This window comes from Condylura cristata, unplaced genomic scaffold (genome assembly GCF_000260355.1).
Source record: "Condylura cristata isolate star-nosed mole 26May11 unplaced genomic scaffold, ConCri1.0 scaffold00021, whole genome shotgun sequence".
NCBI lineage: Eukaryota > Metazoa > Chordata > Mammalia > Eulipotyphla > Talpidae > Condylura > Condylura cristata.
This window is the reverse complement of record NW_004567122.1, coordinates 4192937-4206820: the sequence shown is the minus strand read 5'-3', so window position 1 is coordinate 4206820 and position 13884 is coordinate 4192937. Positions and strand designations below refer to the sequence as shown.

General features: G+C 42.5%; 1 protein-coding gene across 1 annotated transcript in view; it reads left to right on the top strand.

The window, feature by feature from the left end:
• ELOVL6 (ELOVL fatty acid elongase 6) overlaps positions 1-13884 on the top strand; it is a 104053-nt gene that overhangs the window by 68484 nt on the left and 21685 nt on the right. Inside the window, exon 3 of the mRNA XM_012727973.1 lies at positions 491-622. Coding sequence (XP_012583427.1) covers positions 491-622 — 132 coding nt within the window. The remainder of the gene's footprint in view (positions 1-490; positions 623-13884) is intronic.

Genomic DNA, 13884 nt, shown 5'->3' with positions numbered 1-13884 from the left:
ATCTTTTTTTTTTTTTAAAGATTTATTTATTCATACGTACCAGAGGGTGAAAGAACTCACTTGAGACAGAGCAGGGAACACAGGTGGACCCACTGAAATGATATGCTGGGGGGGGGGGGGGAGACAGGAGAGATCTGCTGCACCATATGGGTCACCTCCCTGACGCGAGGGGGTGGGGATTGTACTTGCACACACCCGAGGACAGCTTAATCAAGAAAAGATTTTTTAGGGAGCCCCAAAAGAAAAACACCTCTATCCTGACAAGATTGTTCTGTCTGGACGACCTCACCTATCAAGGGTGGGTTCATCCAAGTCAGCAAATGTTCACTTGCTGGGAACACGCTGTCCAGCCACTGGGGATGTTCCCAAATCTGCGTTTTCAGTGCTCAGCGAGGTGGAGCTGGAATAAAAGCAGATGCTTAATAGATAATGAATTTAATTGCACGGAGATATTGATCTCATAAGATTTGGGGGTTTTGTCTGTTCTCAGGAAGAAATCGTTCCTGTTTTCCGCGCTGTATGCTGCCTTTATCTTCGGTGGTCGTCACCTGATGAACAAGCGGGCCAAGTTTGAGCTGAGGAAGCCGCTCGTGCTCTGGTCTCTGACCCTAGCTGTCTTCAGGTGAGTTTTTCTTTCTTTCTTTTTTTCTGTTTTCCCATTCAAAACCTTCCATTCTGTTGGACTTGGCAAAGAGAAGCAACGGCTGAGCTTTTCATATCACATCTCATACTGTTTATTATGGAATGAATTCAGGACTTAACTAAAGCTCTGCCAGGAGAGAAGGCTCATTGCAACCAGATTGACTAAGTTACAGATGATTTTGTATTTTGAGGCCTCTGTGGCCATTACCTTTCTTGTCCAAATTGTACTTGCTATATGCTGCAAATTGCAGTGCACTGCCCAGCCCAGCTATGGCTCAGGACTAGATGCAGTGTGTTGATTATATTTACTTCTGCTGGACAGAGGGAGGGCTAGATGGATACCCCACCAGTAGCGGTGGAAGTAGCCAGAGTAGGGCTCAGGTGGGATGGGCCCCTGTTGAACACTTCAAGACAGTGGCGTTCACCCCAGCCACCCATGTTTGTCAGTGCTGGGCTGAAGCCCGCCACTTCGCACTTTGCATCAGGTAAAACTCATCTGCGAGACCCAGAGGCCCATTCCAGCCAGCTTGCAAACACTCCTGGGAGCTAGGGGAGCATTTCCAGTTCCATGCTATTTATTCCTCTAGGAGTCACCACATTAATTAGCACACATCTGGTGTCCAAACAAGATTTGAATGGAATTTACCTTCAGCAGTAAGAAAGGCACCTGTTCGGCCTGTGTTTGGCTTGTCCAAATTAGCAAACTTCTGTACACCTAAGCTGGCGTGGTGGTAGATGTAGATATTACATAAAGCCAAACATTGTTCACTCACTGTTTTCACCTTTTCGTAATACAGAGGAACTGTTCTGCCACTGAGCAGAAGAAGAGGCCATTATTAAAGGTCTCCATAGTCACTTCAGGCTCATTAAATGGTCAGGCAGAAGAGCGTTTTCAGGAATTCTGATGCGCGTTTCCATTGCTGGCTCCTGCCTCCAGAACACTCCTGTGTTTGCTACCCCCAGCACTCTCTTCATGCTGGGGCATTTCACAAGGTGTGGCTCAGTCTGTCATTGGAGGCCCAGTACTTTCCAATGTCTAACAGGCCTGCCTTCCTCATGCAAAACAGTGTTTTCTTTTTTACTTACCTTACATTTGAGGTTCACAGACTATGCCTTACCTAAGGTATTTTGATACTTGAGGGGGAAAAAATGATCTTTAGCCTAGTAATATCTTTTAACATTTCACAGATTTCCCCCCTCCATTCAAGTATTTTCTGTGTTTATCTGTCTGATTTTCTAGAGAAATACCTTTACATGAATAAACTGAAAAGCAGGTACAGGAACCTCCCCCATGTACCTGTTACTTAAATAATTATCGGCACTGATATTATTCTTGTTTAACTCATAGTCCTCTTTGCTCTTCTGCCCCCCATATAGAAATATACAAGCCACATGAAATAATAGCATTTCTAAGACATGAGTACTCTTTCTTACAATTCATTTTTAGGGATGCAGATGAAAATAAGATCCAATGGCTGATTTCTTTTGGAGGTTTCTCCCTTCCCCCTAAGGTCCTCCCCTTTCCCATCCTTTGAAGAAATCAGATCATTTGCCCCTTGTGCTTCTGCCAAATTGGATTTTGCTGCCTGTGATGCTTCTGTCCTACACATTCCTTATTAGCTAGCAGTTATATCTAGAAGTTTCATTATATTCAAGTTTAGCAAGAATTTTTTTTATTTATATATTTAATCAGACTTTTTATAAGAAGAAACCTGCCTTCAACAACTATTCAGTAATCCTGAAGTCTCTATAGTTATGATAGCCAAGGTAGGATAAATGCTTGATGCTATGATTAAAAAAGAAAATGATTTTACTGTCCAGTATGAGAATGATAGTTTATTTTTGTCAAATATCATTATGAATTAAAGATTTTTACTTTTTTTTTTTTTTTTTAAAGATTTATTTTTTTATTCATACAGAACTGGGGTACAGGCCAGAGGCTCAGGGGCGGTGAGAGGCTTCACCAGAGACAGAGTGGGGAGCAGAACAGGCAGATCGACGAAGTACACTGCTGAGGGGAGCAGCGGGCGGTCAGGAGAGGTCTGGCTCGCCATGTGGTCTCCTCCAGGGCAGGCGGCAGGCGGGAATCGAACTCATACGGAAGTGGCTTCAGATTCTCAGTGCTGTGCTTTAACCCGCTGCGCCACCAGGGAGGGCCAGATTTTTACTTTTTAATGCATCAATGATTTTGAGATAATGTCAGTGTTACATTGTAGTTCATAGTTATGATTAAGTCATTTTCACATGGACAGAGTAAGGCTTATAGGTTTTCTTCTTCTTTTTTTTTTTTCATGGTGAGGGAGTGTGGGGCTTAGCAGGGAGGGTGATAAGATGGCCCAGTCAGGCAAATAATTCTTGTCTAGAACCAGAATCCACCACTTTTCCAAGGAGACCAAGTTCCTTTGTGGGAGGGGAGGTAGATTTAGAAACTACTAGCTGTGTATTTTTAGGGTTTCTTGTTGCTAAATTATTTCTAGGTCTTTCAGTACTCAGAAAGGAAAATATTATTTATTTTTTCAAAATGTATCCAGTTAGTGCTAATTCCCACTCATGTACAACCAGGGAGTTTACACTTTCCTCCCATGTCAAAATCCAAGTTCCCAACATCACCCACTGATCACTATTGCATTTACCTTATCTGATAAGGTATGTGCAATCCTTGCTGACAATACTGTAGCTTTTTTAAAACGTTAAGTTCTTGTTTCCTTTTCCATTTCCTTAATGCTGTTAGGTTCTTTGCTTCCTTCCCAACATGTCTAGCCAGGTCAGCATAGGGTCTTCCAAAAAGTGTTCTTAATATTCCAACCGGGAATTTGGGGAATTTCTGGTTAGATAATGGAATCTTATGTCTGAACATGGTTCCATGTGAAGAAAAGAATATTGAATTTCTTCTATGCTTCAAAAGTTCTGGTTGGCAAGAGATTGAATGAGAAAAACAAAGTTCAGAATGCTACTTTTTACATAACAGCTGTGCAAATTTTACTCCTAAGACATACCACACACTCATCTATACATGTAAGTGTTTGTAAAAGCTAAAAAGATAACAGGAGAACTGTACTCAATTCTTAACAGCTATGGAAAGACAGAAGAGATAGTCTCTCACTAAATCACAACTATTTACTGGAAAATGAAATCCAAAATACTGGTACTGTTAGAGCTTGGTTTCTAGTGGGCCAGAATTTAGCAATAAACGGAATTTAAATTTTTCTGTGTTGAGTTATCTTCTTATTCAAACAAGGGAAGCAAATTTGATAATACTCAGAACTCCCTTCTGGATTTTTGGGGTGTCTATTCTTTGTGTGTCTGTTATTTTCTGCAATTAAATAAAACACACACAGAGTCTTATAAGCAGTTTCAGAGACTCTGAAGTGGTGGTTGTTCTTTTTACTGCGGCTGTGAAGTATCTTTTAAATGAAGTTGAGATAAAGCATCGAACATAAGCTCTTCTCATGAACAGATGTTTTGATGAATAGTAAGAATTACCTTGTTTTGATTGTATAAGATGCCTACATTTTTACAAGCATATGTTAAGGAATTTTGAATGGCTCTCTTCCCTTACTAGCACTAACAAAACTTAAATTCATCTGTAAAATCGTCTAAAATGGAAGCATGGGAGACCCTTACTGAGAAGGCACCCTTGTATTTATGAGAGGGGTCTGCATTTCCTTCTTACCATCCAGCTCTCCCTCTTTACCTCTCTGGAGTAAGGAGAGCAAGAGGAAAAAAACGAACTTTTCTCTTGTTAGAGGAATTACAAATGGCAGGAGGGAAAGAACAGCAAGGTTTCTCTTTTGGAAAAATCAGTAGGAAAAGAAAGACTATACTTTTCTACTTATAAATTGTATCTTTTCACCAGCTCTTCACACTGGTCTATTAGCATTTTATGGTAGCCAGAGGCCCGATTATAACTATTTTCCAAATGCCTAACATTCTTGACCTGTGAGCCAAGATAACCAAAATGGAAATTAAGCAGATATTTGGAATATTTACCAATAGAAATTCCTGCTTGTATTGAACTATTTCAGAAAGTGGTGGGGGGTTGTGTGTAGTTTGGGGGAGAATATCCTGTGGAATATATGTCTTCCCCTGTGGTTGCTAGCTGTCTTTCTAGGCCATTTTCAGTGTACTTTATTAAAAACTGCCCATTTGGATGGAGTAGATAGAATATGACCAGCTGAGTTTCTCTCAGGCCTGCAAAGGATTCATCCCTTGTGAGAATGATTTCTCTGGAGTTTTGTCAATCATTTCTCCCATTACCCACAGCCCTTCTTTCTGCTCTTCTTTCTGCTCTCATTACCTACAGCCCTTCTTTCTGCTCTTCTTTCTGCTCTCATTACCTACAGCCCTTCTTTCTGCTCTTCTTTCTGCTCCAAATAATCCACTCTTGGTGTCGCTCCATCTCAATGAATGTCACTGGGATGATGAGTTCTAATCTATACTGCTTGGAGACCAGCACTTCCTCCTTTGAGGAGATTATTTCTTGATTGTTGGCCCTAGGTATTTCTTGAGGGTAAACACTGAGGAAAATTTTGATAATATGAATAGTACATCCTTCAGAAGGTATGTCCCTTCTGGTAGTAGAGCTCTGAACTCTTCAGGTTTTCTGGGGTCGGTTCTTCTCAGACCCTGCTGAGTCATTTAGATCTGTTGCCATGATCTCAGTCTTCCCAATGTATTATTTTAAATAACTTTAAGTCCTTCCACACTGTTCCAGCAGCCTCTCCAGGTACCTGCCTGGCAGCTGCTCTCTCCACTGGCAGCCTCAGGAACTGAGTCTCTGACCCAGAATTGGTCAAGCAGGGTGTCTAGAGACTGCACATTAGCAGAAGAGGGTTACTTTGTGCTGCATATTTATAGATGCCAGTATCACACCTGCTTCAAATTTGCTTACTCCTGTTTCCTGGTGATTCACTCTGGCCTTGATTATTTTATGCTATATTTGCACAAAGCCAGATGTCACACACTTTGCAGTTAGACTTTTTGGCTCATTATTAGCCAGCAATTTGAGCCTCATTTTTTATTTCCTGGCCATGTTTTTATTTCGTCATTAGCTTTACTCTTCAGTTTAGTTATAAATATATTTGAGACTCAATTGAAATTTTCTCTTTTTCTTTCTTTGGTGAGATATCCACGAACAAAATTCAATAATTACTTAACTACAGCTTAGAAAACATGCAGAAGAGTGTGTTGAGCATTGCGGATCAGCAGATGAATTTTATTTAATCACATCTACTCAAGACTACACACACACACATCAATATCTCATACTGGAGGAATTAGTAGCAAGTATTTTGTTTTTAAAGAGACATAATCAAACGATCTGAAACTGCTTGTATGAGAAAAAATAATATCTTATTTAAGTACCCATTTTGAAGAAGGAAGTACATCATTGATTTCATAAAAACGAGAAATTTCAGACGAATATAAGTTCTTCTCAGGTGCCTTGTATCTAGTGTTTTTTTTCCATTTTTAAATTAAAAAATGTGTTCTGTTTAATTCACAGCCTTGTATAGCTTTAGTTTCTAAGTTAAAAAAAAAAAAGTGAAAACAAGACACTGCTTTAAACTCTGGGCCTCTTCCAGCTTTCAAATATAGGTGTTCTACCAGATCATTACACATGTTAGCTCTTTCCGGAGATAGGGCTTGGAGTGGAGGTTGTGCAGGCAGGAACCTGGTCTCTTCAGGACGCAAAGGCACAGCGCTTTTATCTGGGAACCTGAGCTTCTTGTTCAGCCTGAGCATCAACTGCAGCATCAGCATCTCTTGGCCCGAAGGACACTGAGGTCCCCAGAGTGTACTCTGAAGTGCACCGTAGCACATCATGTTTCAGGCTGGACATTGTTGTCCCTCATTCCTAGTTCACCTTGACCTTCTCGGGCCAATGAGGTCTCCAGATCAAGATGCAGATGGTGCCTCCCCACTGGCTCTTGAAGGCCCAGGTTCCCACCTGCACGAATCACTCCTGTGTCCAGTCTGTGATTGCCCGTGGCCGAATAGCCGCTCTTACTACAGGGTGACACAGGCAGTGGCCTCTCAATGTCAGGTAATGCTAAGAGGGGAAAGGCCAAGTCATGGAAAGACCTGGGAGTATAATATCATGTATGAAAAACATACTAACCTGTAAGTGAACACAGCACTTTATTCATGAACCTATATGTACTAAGAGCATAAAAACAGTCTTTAAATAGCTTAGTAATAACCTGTTTCTGGGGACAGAAAGAGTCTAAGGAAAACTTCACTCTTTTTGTAAGATTTATGTCCTTAAGAAGTCAAGCAAGAAAAACATATCCAAAAGTCAAGGAAAGACTATACCATAGGTGGTACAAACAGCATAAAGATCCTTTTTTTGTAGTTGAAAGCAAATAATGGGGGGTAATTTTTCAAAGAAAAATTAGTAATTCAGGTCACTTTTTCTATGATTCTTGGTGGCATTTAATAAAGCGAGATTATACCAAAGCACAAACTTTGTTCCTTCCCCTCTTCGCCCCCGTAACAGCAGATTGAGAGTGACAATTAAAAAGTGTTTTCCGTCTTGTGATCCTGAGTGAAGTGTGTAGCTGAAAGGATAACTTGGGGCCGTTTTCCCCCCATCTGTTCGTTTGGGGTTCCACTCGACACTCATGGAAGTGTCTGTTTTGTATCCAAATAGCTGTCTTCTCTGTAAATGGAGGTCAGATAGTGCTCATGTCTCATGTAAAAGTTTGCTAGTCATCTCAGTTTGTTACACTATTTTATATTTTTATATTCCAGAAGGTAGAACAGTTCTTTGCTGTCTTCCTTTCTCTCTGGCTTTTGTGGCACTATTGTATGTCATATCTAAACGGTGACTTCTGTCTCATTCTTTCAAGGGAAATTAATGGCTACCTAGAAGATTCTTCCTTTCTGAAGGCAAGGTGGTTCTATAAAGTTTCTGTGAAGACTAAGATAGATTTTTTGGTCAAGTATAAATGATTGGGACGTTTACTGCAGACATAAAGCAACTGAGACTAGGAATAACAGAAGCCAAATTAGGGGAATGTTTCAAAGGCCAGGTCACAGAATCGCAAAACATATTTTTTTCTTTGGTAACAAGAGAAATACAAAGCCTCTACATTGAATTTTAAAAACTTCAAAAATAAAGTAAGGCCAAAAATCAAATGCACGGTAAAGCAGAACAGTTGACTCTCATTGAGAAAACTGTCACTGTGTTCTCTTGGTCCCTGCAGAGGGGACTTACTTCGGGGTGAAACACGCCGTGCTAACTTTCCGTATGTCGGGGTCACATTCCTGGCTGAAAGATACTGGGTTTGTTTAGTGTTCTGAGTTGTGTTTGAGCTCTTGGCACCCAAGAGCTGCCGAAATGCTCTGCACAGCCCTCTCAGTTTCAGCATCAGTTTTGGCATTCTCCTAGCCTGTGCATGCAGCATAATTAACAAACACATCTAACAAACACATTATACTCGAGGATAAAGAAAACTCCCGACTTGCCTGCCCCCTACATTGTGTGTACAACAGTTACACACATGCACACTCTTACACTTCCCTGGTATTCTATTCAACCCCCTCTTTTCAGAATCAACCCAGGTAAGAATGCTGCTTCAGTTAGGACCTTGAATAGACCCTCTAGTGGTACCCAGAGTACCTGTCCTGCCCCCCCACACCATGCCAGGGACACCCTAACAGGTAACAGGGCCCTAGGACAGAGCCTGCTTCATTGTGTTGTGTTTGCTAATTGGAGTTCTCACACTGGCGATTTTGCCAGAAGAAGCCTTGGTCCTCACATCACAATAAAATGACATTCGTTGAGAAATGGCAACTTCCCTCCTTGAAAAGTAAGACTGAATCTATAAAGTGCTATAAAGTAGGACCCCCACATCCTGGTTTGCTCTGGGCAGTGCAGCTTTATGGCCACGGCCTCAGTGTCATTATTAATAGCTCTCCTGTCACTCTCAAAAATGCCCCAGTTTCAATGGTAAATGAAAGGTTATTTTATTTATAACTCCCTTGCTCAGTGCAACAGAAAAGAGAAAAAATATCAGCCATTATTTATCACCTTACCCTTAACAAATCTTCGAGTTTAGTATTCTCTCTCTTTAGCAACTTGCTTTCTTGTCTCTAACATTGTCAAACATCTGACAGATCTGCTCTCAAATGTTTTCTTTTCTGTTAATCTATTTTCTTATGTCGTTGTCCACTTGTGGACAGTATTGTATTTCTGCCCTCAGGTGTAGACCTGTAGTTCTCTCTTCCTGCTGTGTACCTTAGGTCTATGCTCGGCTTGCAAGTCCTGTGTTTTTCTTTCCCTTTGGTAATCTCTCCAATTTAAAATATAAAAGCCAGAGTCCATTTTGATAACCCTTTACAATGTCTCCAAATTCACCATTTTCCCCAGAACGTACCTTTAAGTTCTTTCAACTAGTCGCCTCATTGTATAAATCTTAAATGTCCTATAGGAAACTTCTGGTGCAGTACCTATCTGTGCCTGTCTGTTTCCGCACTGGACACTCCAGGCCTGCCCTCTGCTACCTTGAGCTATAGGTTAAAAATTGAGTCTGCTTATGAAAAAAAACGCCAGTCTTTCCTTGACCCACCTGGTTCATCACCACCCTGTGCAAATTTTCATTCAAGCCAACGTCAAGACAAACATACTTTGCCTTTCTGAAGCCTTATCTTTGAACACTTCATCTCTACTCTTCCTCCAATTTCTTCTTTAGATCTTAGATTTTCTTTATTTAAAAAAAAAGAAAAGAAAAAAGGAATAATCAGTCTGAGACTTAGCTTTGACCAGTACTGTGGCCGTGTCATCCCTTAGTCAAGCTGGTTATCCCATCTGCCCTTGTAGACCCCTGAACCCTTTGGGGCCAGAATTAGGACTGTCTGTTCCTAGAGACCCTCGCAGAGCTTCAGAATTGGTGAGTAAAGCCTTGTGTGTGGCCACATTGCCAGTGACAAGGGTGGCTCGTCGTGTTGCTGGTTCATGCTTTGTATTTCTGGTATTACCTGCTCAGCCATACGCCAGGCTTTAGAACTCTTCTCAAGCTCCCCTGTGAAAGTGTAGAGATGCTAACAGATGTCACTGCCGGAGCTCCGGGCCCCACGGAGCCCATGCTGTCTGGCCACCAGGGCTCTGTATCCCTGCTCCTCTCCTCCCACCTCTCAGAACAGAGAGCAAAGGTTGTTCCTTTACTGATAAGGACCCCTCTGTACAGAGCACTCCCTGCCCAGACATTCTGAGGCTTGTCCCTCACCTTCAGACCTCTGCTTGGATTTTCCCCTTCTCAGTGAGACACCCCACCTCCCACCCCCTCTCGATCACTATAATCCAGTCCTGCCTCTGGCATCCTTGCCCAGTATCTTTCCCCCTTTGGCAGTTGGCATTCTCTCTCAAATCCACTTGGCACTGAGCTCTACCAGGGCTGAATTTTGTGTATGATCTTCTGCAGTGTCTCTGTCAAGTTGGTGTTTAATCAATATTTACCTCATAAAAATTTTAAACAGGGAAACAAAGACAGGAGGCATGTAGGCAGCCTCCCTTCATAAGTGTCCCTTGCTTTTTATGAAGTCTTTCTTTCTAGGGCAGAAAGCGAAAAGCTTTGCTACCTCTCCTTGGTGTCCAGGAACTCCTGGGATTTTTACCAAGAAGTTCCAGAAAAATTGCTAGCTCAGTTAACTCAATGCAAGATATTTTGCTTGCCTTAAAATAAAAAAATGTCCATTATGAGAGAGAATTAATCCTGAGTTCCTGTGAAAAGAGGATTGATTCTGAGGAGATGCCAGGACATTTGATGCCATTTGGGGTGCTCACTGGACTGGCCCTTCCTGTCCTGAATGACCGTGCCCCATACTTACCTGGCTTATCTATTCTTTCCAAATGAAGGGGTATCCCACTCCTGGTGTAGTGATATAGTTTAAGCACAGCCAATGTTTGTAGCTAGTTATAAGGTTAGTACCCGATGGGCCCACAGGTTGAGGTTGGCACAAGGAAAGCATTGTAGCCCCTCCCCCCCCTGCAGCCCATGGGACCCTGTGCAGCTCTACAGTGGGGGGTTTTCTTCAGTGGCTGTTTCTCTATTTAAATAATTTCTTTAAATTTTACATATTCAGGGCCTTCCTGGTGGCCTAGGGGGTAAGTCTCAGCGCGAACAGCACTGTGGCCTAAGTTTGATCGCCTGCCAGGGTGCTGACCCACAAGGCATAGCAGAACTCTCCTGACCCACCTGCTGCTCCCTTCAGCAGTGGATTTCAGTGCACCCACCTGTTCTGCTCCCCACTCTGTCTCTGGTGAAGCCTCTCACTCTCCAACCTCTGGCCTGTACCCCATTTCCTTTACACAAAAATCAAGCATAAATAAATAAATACACTTTATTATTATGAAGTCATTAATTTAATAACTGCTTTTTAATGATGAGAGCGAGAACTCTGCATAGAACAACTGCAGATAAAGTGCGCACGGACTTTCATCTTGCCACCACCGACATGATCAATATCTGGCAGTGGGCCTCAAAGCAAGGCTCAGCTTTGATTCTTTGATCATAATTTTGATTCTCTGTAATCTAGTAACATTTGAGTTTGGACAAAGACAGAGCTTCAGTAACATATTTGTGTTTTAAATAATTTTATCAAAATGCATTAGCTTTTTTTTTTTTTTAAAGATTTATCTTTTATTTGTTTATGCACAAAAGAACTGGGGTATAGGCCACAGGTGTGGGGGTGAGAGGATTCACCAGAGACAGAGTGGGGAGCAGAAGAGGCTGAGATACGCGGCTGAAGGGAGCAGTAGGCGAGACAGGTAAGGACTCAAATTAGTATTTAAAGAGCCGGATGGGCCCTCCCTGGTGGCGCAATTGGTTAAAGCGCAGCACTGCAAAGCTAGCCACAGTCGCTTCAAAACGTTTTGGATCCCTGGCCAGGGAGCTGACCCACATGGCACAGCAGACCCCTCCTGTCTCCCCCACCACTCCGCTCAGCAGTGCACTTCGTCGATCTGCTGTTCTGCTCCCTGCTCTGTCTCTGGTGAAGCCTCTCACTGCCCCTGCACCTCTGACCTGTACAGTTCTGTATGCATAAAAAAATAAATGTTTAGAGAAATAAATAAAGAGCTGGAATACTTTAGCTTTTCTGAAACTTGTGTGAGAAATACCATGTGCAATCTCCAGGCAAGAGACTGCCTGCCTGGTCATTGATAAAAGCTTAATCACCCTGGAGCATTTGTGTAGGATTAGTTAAGACTGAGTTAAGAAATACTGTGCTTGTAATTCCACGTGTTACCTCACACATCCTTAAACTGTCCTTCTTGCTTAGCAGGATTCTGAAAAAAGAAATAAATAAGCTAAGGGTAAACTTCCGAATGAAAAGTGGAGCCTGTAAGAAAACCTCCAGATCTCACTTTGTATGAAATTGCCTAACTGCATAATCTGGACTGCCTCTGATATTGCTGGCATCCTCCACTAGGCTGAGCTCATGAGGCTGTAGATTAACGAAAACAAAAATAAGTAACATGGGAAATCCTAGACGTTTATTTTGGAAAGGCTCATGAGCAAGCAAGGCATTAACTGTAACACTGAGAGTTGAAACGCCCTCCCTGTTTGTCTGCCCATGTCCAGGAGAAGACGGTCACTCCTGGGGCTCACCCACCACTGTGGGTTAAAGGACACAGTCCTGTATGTCACTAAGTAAGTAAAGTAAAGTTGTTCCTATAGGAAGCAAACTGTTTCCGGCCTCCCAACCTCAGGCTTACAATTGCTAGCAGTTGTTTGGTGAAAGGTGTCCCTGATCCCAGGTATTTCAACCAAGAATTGCAAACAGTAGCTGTTCATTTATTTCTGATGAGGCAATAGAAATGACTCTGGTGGGTTTTTTGTTTTGTTTTGCTTTTTTTTTTCCCCCATGTGAAATAGGCACTGAGTTTTCTTCCTTTTAAGCAGCAATTCTGGTAGGCTCTGCTGTCAGTAGATGGGTCTTGGCCACAGGCAGCTAGCTCTCTTTGGAACTCAGCGCTTATCATTATTTTTCCAAACATTTGCAGGTGAAAATTGGTGGGGGCGGTTTGATCCCTGTTGCCATGACACAGACGACACCTCCCGCCCAGGCCGGCCTCCCCATGGTCACATTCATCAGTTCTATTTCTTACACTTTTCGGAGCCTGGGCTGTTCAATCCGATGTACATAATTAAAGTGACTGATTGGGGGCATAACACTGCACACTCTATCGTCCAAGGATGTAATAAAGCGATCGCTTTTCTCTCTTCATCTCATTTCTCGTGGTGCAGTGGTGGACAGACAGCTTTTGTTCTTGTTGTTCTGAGATTCAAATGCACATCATCGATGTAGAAATTTAGGTGCAGCCTGATGAAGACATCAGCAGGGGTTGTTCCCTGATTCTAAGACTTGTGTTCCCCCAGAACTGGGGTAGGGACCTTCAGCACAGCTTGCGAGGATGCTGTGATCTGAAGAAATCATAGATCACAGTTTTATCATGCAGGGGGCAGGGATTTCGGTTCTTTGAAAAGGGTTTAATCTTCAATTGGAGTTTTCACTAATTTGGTAACCCCCCTCTAAGATTCAAAAGGGTCCAGGACAGGATCACAGACCTGAGATAAGGGAAGCTAAGTAGAAAAATCAAGGTTCTCTTCCTTTAAAATGCTAGAACTGTTCTAATCTTGAAGGAACAGCCTAGCTCGAGCGATTTCATCTTAACTTCTCAAACTGGTTCTGACGTTTTCCCTGAAACCAAACCCATCTTTCATCACACCAAGCGTGAAGGAATAGTGCTGAGTCTCCTCTGCTGACTGACACCTCAGGGATGTGTTTGCAGGTATCTCAACTCCTTGAAAGGCTTACCCTGAAAGTCGTAGAATACAAGAGCATTGAAATTGGAAGTTTCAGGGCAAAGGCAAGCACACACTTTCCTTCCCCGTGGAATTCCTATCTTCAAAATCATGTTTCCTTCCAAGTTTGTCTGCCATCGGAAAAAATCTTACTATTTTCATTTCTGCTGGCTCTTTATCACACATTCTGTGATTCCTCTCTCACATGCATACACCCACACAGAGCTTACACGTGGACTGGAGCTGGTTAGCCCCAGAGGACGGAAGTCAGATTTTCTTTGGCCTTTCAAGGACAGCCTTCGATGTCCTGAGGGGGTGGGTGGTGTCATCCTTATTCTCTGCACCTCCAGCCCAAAGGGTGATTCATAGTTTTGTCTTACCAGATTGGTGTGGCAGGCTTCCCTGCACACTGCTGTTGGTGCTAGGCCCGAGTCAA